Source organism: Malus sylvestris, chromosome 12 (genome assembly GCF_916048215.2).
Source record: "Malus sylvestris chromosome 12, drMalSylv7.2, whole genome shotgun sequence".
Taxonomy (NCBI): Eukaryota; Viridiplantae; Streptophyta; class Magnoliopsida; order Rosales; family Rosaceae; genus Malus; species Malus sylvestris.
The window spans coordinates 21,966,909-21,987,748 of NC_062271.1; the positions used below are offsets into that span (position 1 = coordinate 21,966,909).

Sequence of the window (20,840 nt, forward strand, 5' to 3'; positions counted from 1 at the left end):
AAAACCCCACTAATCTCAATTATTATCACTAATCACGAATTTGCAATCATCACGATTACGAAGTTTATCAGATTACTTAATCAAATATTCTAATCGGCTTGATCATATCAAGGTTTTCAACCTTACGCTCCGCATTAATAAGCGAAGGACCTCCCATTAATCTCCCTACCCCTCTCTCTCTCCAATTTTTTTTCTCTTTCTCTCTCATCGCGTTATCAGAATCCGACCGAAACAGGGGTCGAAATCGAATCCCGAGGAGATCTACATACGAGGTCCGGCAAGTTCGGAAATACGGGAGCTTCAAGATTCGGGTTTCGGGTTCGGAGCCGTTAGGGTTTTGGGTTATTTGGAGGGGGTAGAAATGGCTCAGGCGTCCGGGAGGGGGAGGGTCGTCGGGGACTATCTAGTGGATCGGCAAATCGGGTCGGGTTCGTTCTCGGTGGTTTGGCACGCGCGTCACCGGGTCCACGGGACGGAGGTGGCGATTAAGGAGATCGCGACTGGGCGGCTGAACAAGAAGTTGCAGGAGAGTCTGTTGTCGGAGATTTTCATAATGAAGAAGATTGACCACCCGAATATTATTCGGTTGCACGATATTATAGAGGTTGGTGGAATTTAGGGTTTTTTTAGTTTGTTTATATTTTTGGCTGAAGTTCGGTTTGGTTGCTGAGAAAATTGGGGAAAATGGAGGGAAAGTGTATTGAGCTCTGCTGTTTTTATAGGTTTGAATTTTTCGGGGTTTCTGGATGCTGAAAGCTTTGAATTTACTTGAGACTTTGATTACTTTGTGTGGCTGTGTTGTTTGGAAAGTTCATACATAGAAAAGTCTGTCTCTTTCTCTCTCTAGGAGCTTATTGAAGTCTTCTTTGTTGGTTTCTGGTGTTCGTGGAATCTTAATATTTCCTTTATGTAATTAAGGCATTAAATTTGCAGGGATTGTGTACTCTGCATTGAAACAACTGCGTTTTCTTGTTGCATTTAGTAAGAACATAAACTTTAGCGGGCTGAAAAGCGCTCTAGGATTTGTTTGGTTGATGAAACATATAGAAATGTGAATACTTTAACTGAAAATGGCTTCACCTGATCGAAAATTAAAACAACTTTCTGCATTGGGTGAGGAAAGTGAATAGGTTCTGGAGTAGTGCTTCCAGCGTTTTCTTGTCGCATGTAGTAAGAACATAAACTGTAGTGGGCGGAAAAGCCCTCTAGGATTTGTTTGGTTGATGACACATGTAGAAATGCAAATACTTTCACTGAAAATGGCTTCACTCGAGTGAAAGCTGAAACCACTTTCTGCTTTAGTTGAGGGAAGTGAGTAGGTTATGGGGTAATGCTTCCAGCATTTTCTTGTCGCGTATCGAAAGAAAACGCCAACCCTTTGTCGGCAGCGAAACTTAGCGGGGCAAAAAACTTCCAGCATTGGAGAACCGGATGTTTGGCATGAGAAGTTATCATTTTAGGCATTTAATAATTGTTTTTGTACATAAATGGAAGACACCTTTGGAATTGCCTAATTAGTAGAGAGATATAACTGGTGCTCTGCTTTACTTTGTTACGATTTATGGGTGGGGAAAAGACCAATCTCACTTTTGCTGTCGGTTATCGCTTTCAAATTACCCCTCATTTCTTTGTTTCCCTCATAATGTTTGCCATTCAATTAAAACAGGTTCCTGGGAAGATAAATCTTGTCTTAGAGTATTGCAGAGGTGGCGATCTTTTTATGTATATTCAACGTCATGGCAAAGTGCCTGAAGCTCTTGCAAAACACTTCATGCAGCAGCTAGGTTTGCCTCAGAATTTTTATTGCTTCAGATCATCTTCTTTTTCTGTCTGCATATATAAGGAGTTGTATATGTACTAATTTTGAAGTAATTGTGTTACTTACAGTGGCAGGTCTACAAATGCTTCGTGACAACAATCTTATACATCGGGATCTCAAGCCACAGGTCTGGTTGAATCAAATGCTAACTATAATTAAATTTTGATTGTTCAATTAGTGCAATGATGGTTTAGGTTAGTTATATTTTTCAACTTGATCATTACCATTTATATAGTGATGATCTCTCACCAAATAATCTAATGTCAGATTATTAATCAGGACAGCGTATAATCATACATGATTGATGATTCCATCTGATCAATATGTTGCATGATGCTAGGCAATATAACATGTTCTGATAAGACAACGAGCTAACATGCTAGATTGTCTGGTAAGAGATCATCACTATACGTTACACATACATATACAGGCATTTTGTTGTAAGGGGCTAACACAAGTAGCTAATCCGAGGGCATCAGTTTTAGGATTATAGCACTCCTGCTGTCCGGATTAAAATATTTCCACCCATTTGAGTCTCAGCTGTAGAGAAATATTTAATGGTCTAAAATTAGGTACTTATGTATAACTAAATAGTGATGGTTGGAGATGTCATAGGATATTGTTTGATTTGTAGTAATCTTGTCTTGCAGAAAGGTTTCGTTGCTATGTCATTCCATTTGTAATGTTTATCATTCTTGGAACAGAATCTCTTGCTGTCCACCAATGACAACAATTCAGTCTTGAAGATTGCAGATTTTGGATTTGCAAGGTAAAAGCATCATTGTCGTTTTGCTTTTTTGGGTAAATCGTTACCCCATCTATTCAAGCATGTCCATTGACTTCATTATTATCTTTTAGTAATTGATTGCATATGGTGTTTGTTGACTCTCTATCCCATTCATTCTTATCAAACTTTCCTTTTTTGGGGCAGATCTCTGCAACCTCGAGGCCTTGCTGAAACCTTGTGTGGTTCACCACTTTACATGGCTCCAGAGATAATGCAACTTCAAAAATATGATGCAAAGGTGAAATTTACTCTTCTCTACTGATAGGCAATCACAATTATTTAATGAGCCATTTTCCCACTAACCTTGAACTGAACACGCAGGCAGATCTCTGGAGTGTTGGTGCAATTTTATTTCAACTTGTAACTGGGAGAACCCCATTTACAGGAAACAATCAAATACAGGTTCAGTTACAAAACCTTTCCCTTTTCCGTTTCCTTTTCTTTACAGACCTCAAGCTAATATTTGGTATGGACCAAATCAGTAATTTTCAATTGTATTTCTGCCTCACTTTTCAATTAATTTCTCTCGTGTTTTGCAGTTGCTTCAGAACATACTGAAAGCAACTGAGTTGCAGTTCCCTTCAGATAGCAACAATTTGAGTTCAGAGTGCAAGGAATTGTGTCAGAAATTGTTACGCCGCAATCCGGGTATCTAGTTTTGGTTCAATAATCCAAGTATTCATCTAATATAATTAAGTGAAATTTGCATGTGTAATTCCAAGTTAGGCTAAAACAGGACAATAATTGGATGCTAAAACGGGTTTATAATCATTTTTATGTTGCCAAGTTTCTCGATTGTGCGTGAAGATGGAAGCTAGCTGCATGAGCTGGTTCCTATCAGTGTAAAACCTCGATATATCATTGTTGTTGTGTTGATTTCTTGTATAACTAGAACGACCTTGGCTTAGTTTCACTTTTATAAGAACTGAAAGGATGTATACAGCTTAGGCATGTAAGAATTCTAAGTTGGTTTGTTGTTACACATTGAGTTCATAGTTACTTTACCGTGGTAGTGCTCCAAATAAATGTAAGCGCTTTTTTTTTTGATACAAGTGAGAAAGGGATAGTGTAGTAGAACCCGCAAGATTCTTATCTCCAATAAAGTATGTGAACTAGAATTTAAGATGGATATAGGAGTGACTAGAAAATACAATAAAAAATGTTTGCATTACGAAAAGGTTGAGAGTGATACCTAATAATGGTAGATAAGAGAAACTAGGCTCAGATGGTATGAAGATGTGTAAATAGAAGGTAGTAGGATTAAAAAGGTGACCAAAACAAACATCAGATGAAGACTAAATTAATGTGGAAGCATCTTAAGAAACTTAGATTTATATGTGATCCAATATATTCTAGAAACAAAGGGAAAATGATGAATGAACGAATGCATGCATGGAAGGATGATTGAAATCTGCTGAGCTCCTGATTTGTTTAACTAATGTTACCCCATAGTTCTGATTTTTTTCTCTGTTATTGTGTATACAGTGGAACGCCTAACATTTGAAGAGTTCTTTAATCACCCATTTCTTTCTCAACAGTCACCATATTCAAGGTAAATGAGGCAAATAGTTCAGTCTTCATGTGTTTGACTAAAACTATTCCTTATATTTAAGATGATTCTCGGTTTCATGCAGGAGTAGGAGGGCATCAAGAATGGCAGATGGACTTCCTACATCTGAACACAATGCAATGATGAACATGGAGGAAAGTTCTCAAGAGGATTGTCTGCCTTTCCTTTTAGATGATGATTCCAGTGGCCCTGAGGGGAGCCCATCCTTTTCACGGAGGAGGTCCTCGATGAAGTCCACTTATGGATTTTCTCTCGATACAAAAGGTGATAGACGGGAAGCATCACCTACCACTTTGTACAGATATGGCAGTGCAACACGTAAAGAAAATTCTAGTCTTAGGTTGGACGGCCATAGACCATTAGATAGAAATCTAACTGACCCTCTAAGATCTGTGCACCAAAAACCAGTGAATGCTCGATCAAGAGGTAGGATTCTGTTGTACTCTTCTAATTTCATTATTAGTTATCTACATCCAGAAATGTCTTAATACAACATGCATCTATTATCTTATTTGCGTTCGCAGTTATGGATTCACTGGAGTTGATTGATCAAGATTATGTTCTTGTGTCTGGACCTCCAGTTGATTTGTCTTCTTCCTCAGCTAGTGCTTCCAAACCAAGCCCTTCTTTATACAAATCACAGAGTCTCCCTCGAGAATCATTAGCCACCTCGTCAAGTGCCCCAATGCCAATCATGGGTGCAGCAGCTAATAGTAACGTGTGTTGCATAGGAAGCTTGGATAGTCAGAGTTCTGCTCCAGGGACGTCATTAGGATCAACGGATATGGGAGATGCGTTGGAGCAGCCATCAACACACTGCATGACAAGGCTTAGTTCGTTGCAGCAATGTGTGTCTGCTCTTACTGAATTAGTTCATGAAAAGGTAAATCATGAGATGCCCACTTGTATGAAGTTTATGGTTCCCTCTGTAAAATCAGTATGTAGAAGTTCCTTGTTTGAAAAAATCAGAACAATGCACTGTTAAGATTAGCGTATAGAATCTTTTGGTGCTAAGAGTTGATACTGGTACCTACATGCATGTGCTTCAGATGCAGCTAGACTAGACTCTTGATTTGCTATACAGAATGATGGGTTTTCTCTGCTATACACTGATTATTATTTCTATTTCCCTTGTGTTTTAACTGATTACGGTGTCTCTGTGTGTTTCTTTTTATGGTGGGAAAAGACGCAGGCAGGGAAGCATCGAGAAGCATTCTCAATTCAGCTCGTAATTCTTGCAATTTGGAAGCAAGCTCTTCATATATGCCATACACAGGCTGCCTCAGCTATGGAAGGAAGTCCGAGTCAAGAAACTACAAGATTTGGGACCACCAGCAAGAAGCATAATAGTCCTGATATGGACGAAAGCCTTGATGTTAACACTCAAGGACCTGAAGATATTTCCTCTCAGATTGAGCGGGAATTTCTCCAAGAAGTTGAGCATGCAGAGGAACTTGCAAAGGCTATTGAGCCCGGTATGCATTCAATTCTCAATGTCATCTGGAGCCTTTTTTGTTTTGCCATATGCATCATTGGTTAAGTACTTATGACCAGTAAGACCAAATGTTTCTCTGCTCCTATAATGTGGAAACTATTTCATCGATGACTTTTGGAAACCAGTTTTGCATCATTCTTGTCTTATTTATGCATGCATGTTTCGCTAAATAAGAACGCTAGGTTCTTCCTGATATCTTCAGTTGACATGAAAACATAGTTTTTTTTGTTTATCTTCTCTAATAATCTTCTGGTTTACTTTCTAATGGTTACAGGACATGCAGAGATGCCAGATGCAATGGAGACAATATTTCAATCTGCTCTGGCTTTCGGGAAAAATGGGGGCGTAAGTATATTTTTTCCTCTTTTCTCATATTTGTAAACATGCCATTCATTTCTCTTTTAAATTTTGTTTACACAGATTAAACTGCTGGAAAGGCTGCGAAAACCATTGTCTTTTTAAAACCAATGCTCCTTCGACACAAATCTGTTTGGTCTTTTCTACATGATCGTCTATTTATCATTCAAACTGTATATCATCCACGAAATTACCTTCAAGCCAGATCGTTACATACTCTATAGCAGAGAATCAACTTATAAAATCTAGTGATAGAAGTAAATTGGTATTCCTCGTATATGTAGGTTGATGAGCTAATGGGTAACATGGAAAGTGCGGCAGTGTTCTATACAAAGGCTGTGCGCCTCTTGGTCTTTCTTCTAGTCGAAGCACCATTGCTCATTCTCAACCCGCCATTCTCCCTGACAAACTCTGACCGTTATAGGCTTCGAAATTACATTGGCATACTTAATAACAGGCAAGGTTACTCAAGGTCTCAGCGGATGGCGATTTTGAAGTGCGAGGAACAACAATGCCCGCCTTAGAAATGAATAACTTAAAAGTGTAGTTTTCTACATGCCCCGATTGACTGTACACTGTATAATAATTTGTTTGTACAGCTATTCTTTGATTGAAGGATGTGGGAAGTTGGTGGAACATGTTTAGTTCATTAGGTAACATGTATTTATTTCATTTCTGTCATTTAAAGAATGATGAAAATGTTCATATTCGTTTACCCCTTTGTGTTGTGTTTGTGCCTGTTGTAATGGACATCAAATATTTATTAGGTTACAAGTGATATTCTACCCAAAGAGGAGGGGGCGGGTTTGAATCCGAGCAGCAGTATGTTGAGGAATGGCTTACGTTCTGCCCGATCCATTCATTACTTGCTAGAGCACATCTCATTACAGTACAAATACTCCGTCACAGGGGCTGGCCTACACCTGGGATGCTACTATGGCCGTATCTCAAATCAATAATGTCCTTATGCGCTAAAATTAGATGCATGAGCTTCCGTTATTTGCTTGGGATATAGGTAAGTCTCTCACCAACTCTTTTTAGGTTGACTTGTCTGAATTGTGAGTAGCTACACTAGGGAGGAAAAAAGTTTGAACCGGGACGTAGTGAGTTGAATAAGAGACTAATTGGCGGGATAATCCACAACCTGCAGCCCACCAACTTTGGTGATTCTATTTTATGGCACTCAATCCAAGCTTCTATGTTCATTAAACATCATTAGTCATTACAAAACCTTCAACTCTCCTCCCAAACCAACCTTATACAAAGAGCAAGAAGCGCTGATATCGACTTTGGGAAAAAGCACTTTTGGAACTGGCTGTTTCAGCTTCCATTTCGACAATGACAACGGTTTGAAGCTCATGTTCGATGGTCCTGACATTTCGATCTTGAAGGCACTGTGCAGGAGCTCCGATGGAAGATGGATAAGTTTTGCTATGCTGAGCTCACGAAAGCAACTGAAAACTTCAAGGAAGAGCTTGGAAGAGGAACCTCCGGTGCTGAGTACAAGGGCGTTCTGGCGGACGAAGGAGTGGTGGCTGTGAAGAAACTGAAGATATATATCAAGGGGAAGATGTGCTTTAGGCAGAGGTTTGCACGATTGGGAAAATCAATCACATGAACCTAGAGGGAATTTAGGGATTCTGTCCCGATAATAAGCACAAACTCCTTGTCTCTGAGCACGTCGAAAATGGCTCGTTGGACAAGCACCAGTTCCCCCCAAATTTCCTTGGATGGCAAGAAAGGTTTAAAGTTGCAATGTGAATAGCAAAGGGTTTAGCCTATCTTCACCCTGAGTGTCTAGAATGGATATCCATTGCAACATGAAGCCCGAACATACTTCAAGACAGAAATTTCGAGCCAAAGATTGCAGATTTTGGGCTAGTCAAAGCTGAATGGACAGTTCAGCAGGGAACAAGCAGCAAAGATGGTAGAGAATGGAATTTCCTGTGGAGGGAAGATATGGTAATAAAAACTTTGTTAGAATGTGAAGATTGAATCTTTGGTAAAAATAAGTATTGCTATCACATTTATAACTCTTTTGTGTACAGTCTGAACTACTCGATATTACTCTAATCTACGGGAAAGGAGATTCAAATTCAGGTGCAAGGGCTGGACATACTGCGTCAAACTAACCTAACGCAAAAGAAAAATCAACGAACATCTTGGGAAGAATTCAGATTGCAATTTGCTACTTGAATAAATTGGGTTTAATAATATTCGAGTTGCATAACGCGTTCAATAGACTATAATATTTCATGGAATTAAAAGAATTAATAGTTTGAAAATAATTGTAGTTAGGTGTAGAAGCAAAGACATTTGCTGTAATAAGTTTGACTATTATTGCATAATCGAAGAACATTCCGCATATAATCCCAAAGAAAAAAAAAATGAAAACTAATGAAAAGGGCTTGAAAACTTTGAGTTTTAATGATAAGGACAAAATAAAGGGTAAAGTGAATAATACCATGATTGACTTTTTAGTGTAAAAATGTGATTTTTCGTTAAAATGAATAGTATCGGGTGCTTTTCGTTAAAGTTCAAAAAAAAAAAAAAACCAAGCGACGAACGTTCTATTTCATGGCAAGACGGCAACTTAACAGTAAAAAAAAAACCAAGCGACGAACGTTCTATTTCATGGCAAGACGGCAACTTAACAGTCCAGATTGGAACAAGACCATTTCCAACAGCCCTGAAGCATTCTCCGAAAACCGCCATGGAAGTTCTCAAACTTCTTGTTCTTTCGCTGTTTGCAGCCACGGTTGGTTGGAGTCAAGCGGGGTTCACAGGGCTGCAAAGCCTAAGGCCGGGGAGCTCTTTGATAGTTGAGGAAGAAGGTGACTTCTTGGTTTCGCCCAACGGAACTTTCTCCGCTGGATTTTACCGCATTGGCAGCAATTCATCTTGTTATTCAATATGGTTCACAAAATCAGCAAATAAAACAGTGGTTTGGATGGCGAATAGAGACAGACCGGTCAGCGTACGAGGATCCAAGCTAACCTTCCACAGAAATGGCAACCTGGTCTTGACTGATGGGGTTGGATCGATTATATGGTCAACCAACACTATCTCCAACACGGGCTTGGAAGCACGGCTTCTTGAGACTGGAAACTTGGTGCTGCTCAACCAAGAAAAGAAGGTCATCTGGCAGAGTTTTGATTTTCCCACGGATACACTTCTACCGTCACAGAAATTTGTCAAGAACACAACCTTGGTGTCTATGAGAAGTCAAGGTACATACTTATCTGGATTTTACAACTTCAAATTTGACGATAATAATGTACTATATCTCATATACAATGGCGCTCTACTTTCAAGTGTTTATTGGCCAAGGACGGACCTAACTGTTTTCCAGAGTGGTAGAACACCTTACAATAGTTCTAGACTAGCAATTCTGGATGAGGCCGGACAATTTATATCGAGTGACAATTTGAAGTTCAATGCATCTGATTACGGGGTTGGTCCAAAACGCCGTTTAACAATGGATTATGATGGCATCTTGAGGTTGTACAGTCTAAATGAATCATCCGGGGTTTGGGAACTGTCATGGTTGCCTGATGGTGTCGATGCGTGCTTGGTTCACGGCTTGTGTGGTGAATACGGTGTTTGCACTTACAAACCACAACCTACTTGTGCTTGCCCTCATGGTTTCACTAGAAACGATCCTTCAGATGGGTCAAAAGGCTGCTCGCCAGTGTTCAATTTGAGCCATGATTCAAACAATTCAGAATTCATGGAGCTTCCCAACACAGATTACTATGGATATGACTTGGAAACTTATTCTCCCAAAGTTTCTTTTCAAGAATGCCAGAAATCGTGCCAAAACGATACAAGATGTAAAGGGTTCGGATATACTCTGGATGGACTTGGACATTGTTTCCCTAAAAGTTTACTCCTTAACGGATTTAGTATGCCAAACACTCTCCAAATCATGCATATCAAAATTCCGAAGGGCTTTCTGAGCAATGAAGTCCTAAACGGGCTAGTAACATATGATTTGAACTGTTCAGCGGCACAAGTTGTTCTCCAAAGTAGTGATGTTGAAGTGGAAAAGGGAAATAAAAATCGGTACATGGATTACCTGATTGGTTTTGTGAGCTCATTTGCGGTAATTGAAGCAATCTGCATTGGCTTGACATGGTGGTACATCTTCCGAAAGCAGGCTAAAGAGGAATTTGTGAACATGGGTTACATAGCATTAGCCATGGGATTCAAGCGCTTCACGTACGCAGAACTAAAAAAAGCAACCAATAATTTCAAGCAGGAGGTAGGAAGAGGAGGCTTTGGAACCGTGTATAAAGGGGTCCTAGACGACGAAAGAGTTGTAGCTGTGAAGAGACTAGATGGTGTCTTGCAAGGAGATGCAGAGTTTTGGGCAGAGGTGAGTGTGATAGGGAATATCAATCACCGAAACTTGGTTAAACTGTGGGGTTTCTGCGCGGACAATCAGCATAAGCTTCTCGTCTATGAGTACCTTGAGAATGGATCATTGGACAAAATCTTGTTCTCAGATGTGGAACTAGGATTGGAGCAGAGATACAAGATTGCGGTAGGCACTGCAAAGGGCTTGTCGTATTTACATGAGGAGTGCCTTGAGTGGGTGCTCCACTGCGATGTAAAGCCTCAAAACATACTGTTAGATGATCAGCTTGAACCTAAAGTGGCAGACTTTGGGATGTCAAAGCTATTCACAGATATCCATGGCATCAAAGACATGCAAGGGATGGGATTTTCAAAAGCGCGGGGCACCAGAGGTTATATGGCTCCGGAGTGGATGTTGAACCTGAACATTGATGCCAAGGCGGATGTGTACAGCTATGGGATTGTTTTGCTGGAACTTCTGAGTGGAAAGAGCGCTTCGATTCTCATTTCAGCGCTTGCCAAAGAGTACAATGAGTGCAACCAACTGGTTCAATTTGTGACTGAAAAGATAAAAAAAGAAGGGCTTAAGCAAGTGATTGACCAGAGACTACTGCCTGAATTCGAATCGAACAAGCTCGAAAGATTGATGAAAGTTGCTCTGTTGTGTGTTCACGAGGACCGCAATGCAAGGCCAGCCATGAGTAAGGTTGTCGAGATTCTGCTTGAAAATATTGAGTGAAGATCAATTGAAGATCACAGAAGAACAGAGGCTGAAAGTAATACCAAATATTGTTTTTGTTTGTAGAATTATGTTGCTACCAATAACTTGTAATCAAGGGTAGGAATCCATCATTTTAGCTTTCTAAGAATTTGTTTCGTGCAATATATTGTTATGAACCTCATATTCAAGTTTTACACATTGAAATCTAAAATTTTCAGAATATGTGCAGATGAGTCTTATGTACATTCTCCGAACGAGAAGTAAATTTTATTCTGATTTAAGCTAAACAGGAGTCTTTTCCTCGGTTCGGTTTTTGGCGATTAGATCTACTTGTACTTGTGTATAAGTTCTTAACTGCTACTGCTCATCTGTTGATATGAGCATCCACAGAAGGTTTTAAGTTTTGTTGATTACAGTTATAACAGCAGGTTCTTGCTGCTACTGTTGCTTGTGTTAGAAGTTTACATTCACTACATGTTGCAATATAGTAAGCCTCGTTACTGATATCACAACTGCAATTCTTTTGTGGGATATATGCATGTTTGAAAAGTATTCAAATTGCAGATTACTAGTTGCTAAAATAGGTATTAAATCAAGCGTATGATGCTATTTTCCTTGTATTAAAAAGTGGAAATTGGTTGAGAATGACAGCCTAACATTCAAGAGTCCTCATACAAAATGGAGGAAATAGTTAGTTGTCGTCACGATGAATAAGTCACTCCATCACCACGATCTCTCCCTCCCACTCTCAATCCCCACCCAATTCCTTCTCCCCAGACGCACCGGAATCCTGTGCACTCCCAGTATCTTGCCTTCGCACCCTCCCCTCCCCTTTTCTCAATGGCCGCGGTGAACTGTGAGAGAGAAGAGAGAGATCAAGGTGGATTCTATTTAAGAAATCAGAAGCAAATCTACAATGATTGCGATTGGTTCGAAGTCGGAATCGAAATCGGGGAGTATGAGGAAGCAGACTTAGCAATCAAATATTGATTTTTTTTTTTTTTTTTTTTGTGGAAGCTCTTTCTTAGACAGTTCGCAATCAAGCAACCCATTTGATTCAAACTTGTCAGAAGAATTCAATAGCCTTGATTGGGTCTTTGAATCCTTTGTTCCCTTTGCGAAAGGTAATACAGAAGAAAAAGTTAGTTTGAAACTTCGTGTGAGAGATAAGAGGTGGGCACTAGGCAAGGACGATGATGGCTTGGGATAATGTTTTTTTATTTTTATTTTTATTTTTTTTAAATAAATTGGTTAAAAAAATTGTTAGTCTTTTGTTAAAAAAAAAAAGAAATTGTTAATCTATGACTTAGTCCGGTACTGCACCAAACATTTTATAATTCTTATCCAACTTAGTCCAAGCCAAACCAGTCCAGCTTAATCCCTAAAGTTAGTTCAGTCTGAGATAGTCCGGTGTAGCAAATGCACCCTTGCATTATTGTATGGGAAGAAAATCACTGAACGAAGAAAATTTAGCATAAGGTCCCAAAAATGCCAAAAAATAATTAAAAGAGAAGTAGATTATGCACAAGCTCATCTCAAGGCAAGAAAAATACCTTATAGTCCAAACTGGCTTAAGACCAACCCCAGGTCTAAAGCGTTTTCGGAAACTTGCCATGGACGTCCACAAACTCCTCATTTTTTTGCTGTTTGCAGCTGCATCTGGTTGGAGCCAAGGAGGGCTGCAAAGCCTAAGATAGGGGAGTTTTTTGAAAGTTGAGGAAGAGAGCCATTCGTTGGTCTCACCAAATGGAGCTTTCTCCAGTGGATTTTACAACGTCGGCAAAAGGGCATTTTGTTATGCAATTTGGTACACAAATTCAATCAATAAAACCGTTGTCTGGATGGCTAACCGAGATAGGCCTGTAAATGAAACAAGGTCTAGGCTAACCCTCCGAAGAAATGGCAACCTTGTCCTTACTGATGGGATTGGATCAACTGTGTGGTTAACAAACACTTTTTCTGGTGTTGGCATGGAGGTTCGGCTTCTTGAGACTGGAAACTTGGTGCTGATCAGTCAAGCAAATAGGGTCATCTGACAAAGTTTTGATTCTCCCACAAATACACTTGTACCATCACAACAACTTGACACAAACAAAACCTTGTTGTCAATGGAAAGTCAAGGTACATACTTATCTGGATACTATAAATTCAAATTCGATGATTACAATATCTTATATCTAGTCTACACTAGCCCTCAATTTACGAGTGCTTATTGGCCAAGGCTAGGTCTAAATGTTTTCAACAGTGGCAGAACACCTTACAATAGCTCTAGAGTAGCAATTTTGGATGGGGTAGGACAATTTAGATCAAGTGACAATCTGATGTTTAATGTATCTGATTATCGCATTGGTCCAAAGTGGCGTTTGACTCTGGATTATGACGGCGTCTTAAGTTGTATAGCCTAAATGATTCAACAGGGACTTGGAACATCACATGGTTACCTAATGCTATTGATACTTGTCAGGTTCATGGCTTGTGTGGTGAATACAGAATTTGTATCTACAATCCGCAACCTATTTGTACTTGCCCTCATGGTTTCTCCCTAAGGGATCATTCAAACTGGTCAAAAGGCTGCTCACTTTCAGTCATTTTGTCTCATGATTCAAACAAGTTGGACTTCATGGAGATTCCTAACTCAGATTACTTTGCATATGACTTGGATACCATAGCTATTGGAATCTCTTATGAAGAATGCAGGGACGCGTGCTTATATGATTTGAGATGCAAAGGATTTGGATATGCTCGGGATGGAAGCGAGGTACGTTACCCCAAAAGTTTTCTCCTTAATGGATTTCATAAGCCTAGTACGTTCATTTCTATGTATATTAAGATTTTGAAAGGTTTGAGCACCAATGAAGCCCTAAAGAAGCTAAAACCATATGAACTGAATTGCTCAGCTGCGCTAGTTGCTCTCGATAGTGGTTATCCAAAAGTGGCAAAGAGCAACAAAATTAGGTACACGGAATACCTAATTGGGTTTGTGAGCTCATTTCCGATAATTGAAGCAATCTACATTGGTTTGACATGGTGGTACGTCTTCCGAAATCAGGCTAAAGAGGAATTTGTGAACATGGGTTACATAGAATTAGCCATGGGATTCAAGCGCTTCACGTACGCAGAACTTAAAAAAGCAACCAATAATTTCAAGCAGGAGGTAGGAAAATAAGGGTTTGGAACCATGTATAAAAGGGTCCTAGATGACGAAAAAGTTGTAGTTGTGAAGAGACTAGATGGTGTCTTGCAAGGAGATGTAGAGTTTTGGGCAGAGGCGAGTGTGATAAGGAATATCAATCAACGAAACTTGGTTAAACTGTGGGGTTTCTGCGTGGACAATCAGCATAAGCTTCTCGTTTATGAGTACCTCGAGAATGGATCATTGGACAAAATCTTGTTCTCAGATGCGGAACTAGGATTGGAGCAGAAATACAAGATTGCACTAGGCATTGCAAAGGGTTTGTCGTATTTACACGAGGAATGCCTCGAATGGGTCCTCCATTGTGATATAAAGCCTCAAAACATACTGTTAGATGATCAGCTTGAACCTAAAGTGGCAGACTTTAGGATGTCAAAGCTATTCACAGATATCTATGGCATCAAAGATATGCAAGGAAGGAGATTTTCAAAAGCATGGGGAACCAAAGGTTATATGGCTCTAGAGTGGATGATGAACCTGAAAATTGATGCCAAGGCGGATGTGTACAACTATGGGATTGTTTTGCTGGAACTACTGAGTGGAAAGAGTGCTTCGATTCTCATTTCGACGCTTGCCAAAGAGTACAATGAGTGGAACCAACCGGTTCAATATGTGACTGAAAAGATCGAAATAGAAGGGCTCAAGGAAGTGATTAACCCGAGATTACTGTGTGAGTACGAAAAGAAGAAGCTCGAAGGGCTGATGAAAGTTACCCTATTGTGTGTTCAAGAGGACCGCAATGCAAGGCCAACCATGAGTAAGGTTATGGAGGTTCTACTTGACAATGATCATGAGTAAGGCCAGACCAAAGATCAGAGAATAAATAATTGAAGCTGAATGTATATCAAATATTTATGTTAATGTTCTTCCATCTATGTAGCTTTGTATAAAATGTAACCAGTGAATCAGATTTCATCATTTCAGCTGAACAAAAGGAATGTGATTCCAACAAGAAGTTGTTTCAAATTTCTGTGCAATGTTTTATTAGAATGTGCAGAAGGTTTTGAGTTTTTGTCAATTAACTTGTAATAGTCGGCTTTCTAACTACCGATAAGCAAAGGGATTGTAGCTTAATTTGACATGCCCCGATCCCGATATTTCCCGAACACAAGGATAGGCACGTGCTGGCCGACACCTGAGGATGACGAAAGCCGTTTATTGAATGCAATTGCTGAAAACAAGGGATAAATAAGACTTATAAATATAAAAGAATAATGAATATGCAATTAAAGAACATGTTCAGAGTATACAACTAACTATAACACTAAAGGATATAATATAAAATTAAATGAACAAAAGGGTGGGTCTTATACCGAGAGGACTCGAAGATGCCGATGCAGAAATGCTTGGATGCCGGGATTGTATGCCTTGATTCTAAGTTCTGAAGGGGCGTAAAACAAACATGAGTGGACCAAGTTGATATATATATATATATATATATATATATATATATATATATATATATATATATATAGTAAAACAATTATCAATGTACCAACCCCCAGGTTTTATGAAAACACATATATAATAATAAACATAGGTTTTCCGAAACCTAACATGTCATGCAATATCTCAAATCATAACTTGTATATATAATAATCACTAGTGAATTGTCCGATAACCCCCCGGCCCCTTGCCGGCTCCCCATCTCTGAGCAGACAGTCAGAGGAAAATACACTGCTTCTCGTCCCTGTGCTAATAGCCAAAGGAAACACACTTTAGGCCCTATGCCAACACCAAATCGTCACCCAGGATGGACCAGAATCTATCCTTACATCCCGTAGTGGAAAGGACCATTAGGTAAGTACAAAACCATTGAACATACATATATTGAAAAACAATTTCATAGTATAAAGTCATCCATCATCTATACTATAAAGAGGTGTTCGAAACATGTTCTAAATATCATATCGTCATCCATCGGATATTCTATAAGAACATGGGTTATAGGAAAAATAGTAATAATTCAAACTAGCCTCAATAAGCATGTTATCTCAAAATGTCTCATAGAACATAATTGTTAAATCATGCTTTTTCATGTATGCATTTCTATTATTAAAACATGCATTTTAAAAGGGGTCCACTAACAGATACTTAGCCGCTGAAGAGCCACGCAAACTAGCAACCACAGAAATGTCACAAATATTGCCCCTAAGCACATAATGGTCCAATTAATAAAACTCTAATATAACAATTGAATTTGAGAAAACGGACGTCGGAAACGGATTCAGGACGTCGAATTACCTTAAGAAGGGTCCCGGTTAAATTTCATAAAAACTCAATATTCCAAAGAATATTCCCTAATGGAATATTCCCCCAAAAAAGGTTTGGGCCGATTAGGGTTTTAAGGAAATGGGCTTAAAGGATTTGGTTTTAGGGCCCGGCCTCAAAGGCCAAGGGCCTAAGGTAAAAGGACATGGCCATAGGGCCTTAAGCCTTTAAAGGCTTGGTTTGAAAATGATGACGGGCCTAAGGCCCAAGCCTTAGACACGGCCTAAAGGCCTTTAATCCAAAACAATTAAAATTAAAACAAAACAAAAAGGCAGAAATGGGTTTGGGTTGGGCTCGGCAGGAAAGGCCCAAAAGGCCTATGTTTGATGGGTTGCTGGACCCAAGGAAGAAGAAGGCCGGAATTCGGCCGGAAAGTTCCTTAACTTTAAACGTTCATAACTTTGTCAAAACTCAATGAAATTGAGTGATTCAAAAATGAAAGTTTTGGTTCTCGAAGAGACGAAGAGAATGGTATCTCACACAACATCTAACTCGCTGTGGTTTGACCAAAAAATGCCTCAAAAGCTTCAGAGGTCGCCAGAAACTGGGTAGGATTTAAATGGATATAACTTCTTCAATACTCAACGAAGTTGGGTGATTAAAAAAGGAACGTTGTAATACTCAGCGAGACGAAGAGATTGATACCTTGCACGCCGGCCAACTCGCCGTGGTTTGGCTGGAAATTACCTCGCAAGGGGCGATGCTCCTCGCCAGAAATCCGGGGAAGTCTCCCCGACGTGTTTCTTCGTGGTTTGAAGTCCAAAACACAACCACGTGGTCAGAAAAGAACTATGGGCATGAAAAGATAAACCTTTGGGGTGTTTCTGAGACTTACCAAGTTGGAAGGATGAGGAACCTTGTCGGAGTTCCTCTGAGCTCCACATAGACGAAGGGAGAGAGAGAGAGAGATAGAGAGAGTAGCAAGGAGATGAGGTGGTGATGTCCTTGACGTTGGGAAGGTGGTGTGGGTGTGGGTGTGTGTGGGTTGGTCCTCGGGGAGAAGGAGAGAGTACATAAAAGGGGCTCGGGGGGAAAATAGAAAAAGAAGAGAGAAAGGGAGAAGAGAAAACTGGGAGAGAAAAGAGAGAAGAAAGGGGAACCGGGGACACCAAAAACTAAGTGGGCCCCCCTGGGCACACATATTAAGGCCTTAAAAATAATTTTTAAATAAAAACCCAAAACTACCTTTAAAATCGGGGGTGGGGTGCACCCCCCATTTGTTCCCCACTTCCCTCCCTGCCGTCCCTGACCTTGACTCCCTTTTCAACTGCAATCTGCTGCGGCACGGGAGGTCTATGTCCCTCCTCCTCAGCGCTAAGCCCATTCACCATTGATTGGCTGCTGCAAGTGCAAGTGCCAAGAGCATTCACTCACTACCAACCCTTTTGAGGTAAACTAATTTTTAAAATTTGAATTATCAATTCATAATTTAATATAAAATTTTGCAAGTGACATAGAATTATATGATAATTGATGTATAGAATTGTTGTTGTTGATGAATTGAATTATTGACTAATTGAATTATTTGATTTCATTTCTAACCCAATTTTTAGGTTCAATTTTTATAATATGTTAGTATTTTTATAATATATAATATGTGTTGGAATGATAATTTTGATAGGAAATTTTTGTTATATCATGTGTAGGTAATATGTGTTGGAGTATGATGATATAATTGATGATTTTGCTTCAAAAAATGTTAGAAGACAATTTCTTAAAGGTTGAAATTTCAAGGAGCTTTGCTAGGAATGGTTGTATATGATTGTATTTTTGATTGTCAGGGTTTAGGTACTATGTCCCTTCGTTGTATATTTTCTCAAGTAATATAATTTGGGTGTGAGGGCCTAGCCCTCTAGCTTTGACTGGGTTCCAACCCTCGTTAATTTTTTTTTTAAACATATGTTTATGTATTAAAAAAGGGCACATTTTGAGCTTTCGCACTCGGCACCCAAAAACTTAGGACCGGCCCTGGGTTAGGTTCGATTCCTCCTTTCATGTACCGTTTCCCCGTGCACTCGAGTTCAAATCTCCCTCCCCACAATATATATAGTTTAAAATAGAATATCGCTCGTAAAAAAAAAAAAAGAAGAAGAAGAAAAAAAGAGAGAGCTTGATCAATGGACGAAGTAAAGGTAAAAAGCTAGTTGAGTCACCAGATTTTGTCAACATTACCGGAAAGTGCAACATTTACCCGAGAAAACAGCGTTCACAATTCGTTTGTTTGTCCATTTGAGTCACCAGATTTTTCATGGAATCTGTTCCTGCGAGAAACCAAGTCCCTATTTCTCTGTAATCTTTCGGACAATATGTTTCAGATTACTACGGTGTTTGAAAGAATGTCTGAGATATGTGACATTCAGTGACATTCTGGGAATCAAAGTACCCAAGTCTTGGGCTCGGTTTTGTTCTTGGTGTTTGGGTATGCCTTATTAGTTGGGCCATCAGTTCTAGCCAGTTCGACATATGAGTATGGCCATGGGCGGCCCAATTTTATGGTTTATTTTTTTGTTTTTGTTTATAACCATTTGTTTATATTAAGGGATGTGAAATTGAGTTAAATCACACAATAGCTCCTTCATAATAATTAAGCTCAAACTCAATATCCATGAGATTCAAACTAAGACCTCTACTAACAAGTAGAAAAGAATGTTATTAGACCGTAATATTAAACCTTTTGTTGTATTGTAGTGTTTCAATTCTAGTCCATCAAGCAGCCAAAAAATAAACTAAGCTCTGTGGCTTGTTTTGTATGAAGGATTGGATTAGAAGGGATAACCCTTTAAATTGAAGGTATTTTGAAAGTAGAGGAAATGATTTTTCATTTTAAGAAGATTAAACATAAAAAACACTTCTCCCTTCTAATCCTTCCATTTTGGGAAGGATTGGATTGGATAACTCTTCTTGAATACTCATCTTCTATCTCCGAGTTGAAAACAAAATTTCCATTTCAATTTTTTTTTTAATTTATCAAAGGAAAGAATTTTATTATATTCGAATTGAAATGTTTAAATCAGAATCCAAAGTGTTAAACAATCACTCTGGCTCGAAATAGTCTCATCCATAAGAGCCTCCCTCCCGTAGGGTGAAAGCTGCCACTAGTTGCGCTGCCATATTACAAATACGAAGCAAAAATGACATCCCCTCAGCCGCTGCTTCACATATTGGATATCAAGGAGTGCTTCAATTGCAACATTTGGTTGAGCCTTGCCGTTCATCATATCCCATGAGTCCTTTAGAATTTGAATCTAAACCACATCAAACCCCATATCAATATAAGCCAACAAAGCCACCCGCACTGATTCCGCCTCTGCCATTAGACTAGATTCGCATGGGAAATTCCCCACTCCCCCTCCCCGTGAAAATACCTGCGATATATTGTACCACCCATCCATACCCTCCTCGTCCGGATTCCTTTAACCATGCACCATCACAATTCACTTTCATAATCCCGAATGGGGGTCTTACCGAACCTGAAGGATCCCCATTACTAACCTTTTGTTGCCGATGCACCTCATCCACCAAATGAGACTTCTAAGTAGACAATAAAAAGTACGTAAAAATCTTTTAAAAAGATTGTCACAAGACTTTTGTTTATCGCGCGCTCTTTTTCTCTGTCACTTTAAAACCCCAAATCGAACCGCCGTAGAAAAGGCCAAAAAAAAAAAAAGCAGCCACCAACAATTCTAGCTACTTCTTGTGTTTGACCGCCCACAACCAAAAATTCGAGAATGAGCAGTCTCCGTCTCCACACCAAATGTAAGTTCTTTGTTTATTCATATTTTCGTTATCTTAGACCGTTGATTTTACACATATTGTTGTTTAATCCGTTCCTTAACCAAAAGAATTGATGCGTGTTTAGAAATTAATAATCTTGGTTTAGCTGGTTGCCTGCATTTTTAAAACAAGTAGCTGCGGGGTTTATGGAAACTCTTAATAAAACAAAGAGTAATGCTATGGTGCATATGCTCGCCACCTTAAAGTCTTAAAGTGATGGTGAGTATTACCACCGCATTGATCTATTTCCAACGTAAATTTCAAAATTTGAACTCATCTAATGGTGATCAATGTAGTTCTGAGCAAAAAACATTTCCGTAATGCCATATAGACACATAAACTAACCATGTTACTGACACTCTCTAATACATGTGAGTCCCACATTATAGTCATAGAATTCTTTAGAACCATCTTCTAATACAAGTGGTCCTTGCATACAGTGATAGAGCTCGCTTCCAATAGAGAGCGTGCCAACAATGCGACTAGTTTGTGCG

At 39.3% G+C, this 20,840-nt stretch overlaps 3 protein-coding genes across 4 annotated transcripts; all 3 read left to right on the forward strand.

The window, feature by feature from the left end:
* LOC126592935 (serine/threonine-protein kinase ATG1c-like) lies at window positions 1-6,743 on the forward strand. 2 transcript variants are annotated; one of them, XM_050258739.1, is made up of 13 exons: window positions 1-604; window positions 1,667-1,784; window positions 1,888-1,946; window positions 2,524-2,588; window positions 2,751-2,844; window positions 2,928-3,008; window positions 3,146-3,254; window positions 4,092-4,158; window positions 4,241-4,602; window positions 4,701-5,059; window positions 5,363-5,651; window positions 5,946-6,016; window positions 6,313-6,743. In XM_050258739.1, the coding sequence occupies exons 1-13, from the start codon at window positions 362-364 to the stop codon at window positions 6,550-6,552; spliced, it is 2,157 nt and encodes a 718-aa protein (XP_050114696.1). In that variant the 5' UTR covers window positions 1-361; the 3' UTR covers window positions 6,553-6,743. The 2 variants fall into 2 exon arrangements, with proteins under 2 accessions (XP_050114696.1, XP_050114697.1); XM_050258740.1 differs by lacking the exon at window positions 1-604 and having other exon boundaries at window positions 1,700-1,784; window positions 2,470-2,588.
* A 1,898-nt stretch (window positions 6,744-8,641) lies between these two features.
* Window positions 8,642-11,398, forward strand: LOC126592933 (putative receptor protein kinase ZmPK1). The gene has a single exon (XM_050258737.1). The coding sequence runs from the start codon at window positions 8,742-8,744 to the stop codon at window positions 11,124-11,126; it is 2,385 nt and encodes a 794-aa protein (XP_050114694.1). The 5' UTR covers window positions 8,642-8,741; the 3' UTR covers window positions 11,127-11,398.
* A 2,888-nt stretch (window positions 11,399-14,286) lies between these two features.
* LOC126592251 (putative receptor protein kinase ZmPK1) lies at window positions 14,287-15,099 on the forward strand. The gene has a single exon (XM_050257972.1). The coding sequence runs from the start codon at window positions 14,287-14,289 to the stop codon at window positions 15,097-15,099; it is 813 nt and encodes a 270-aa protein (XP_050113929.1).
* Window positions 15,100-20,840: the final 5,741 nt, after the last annotated feature.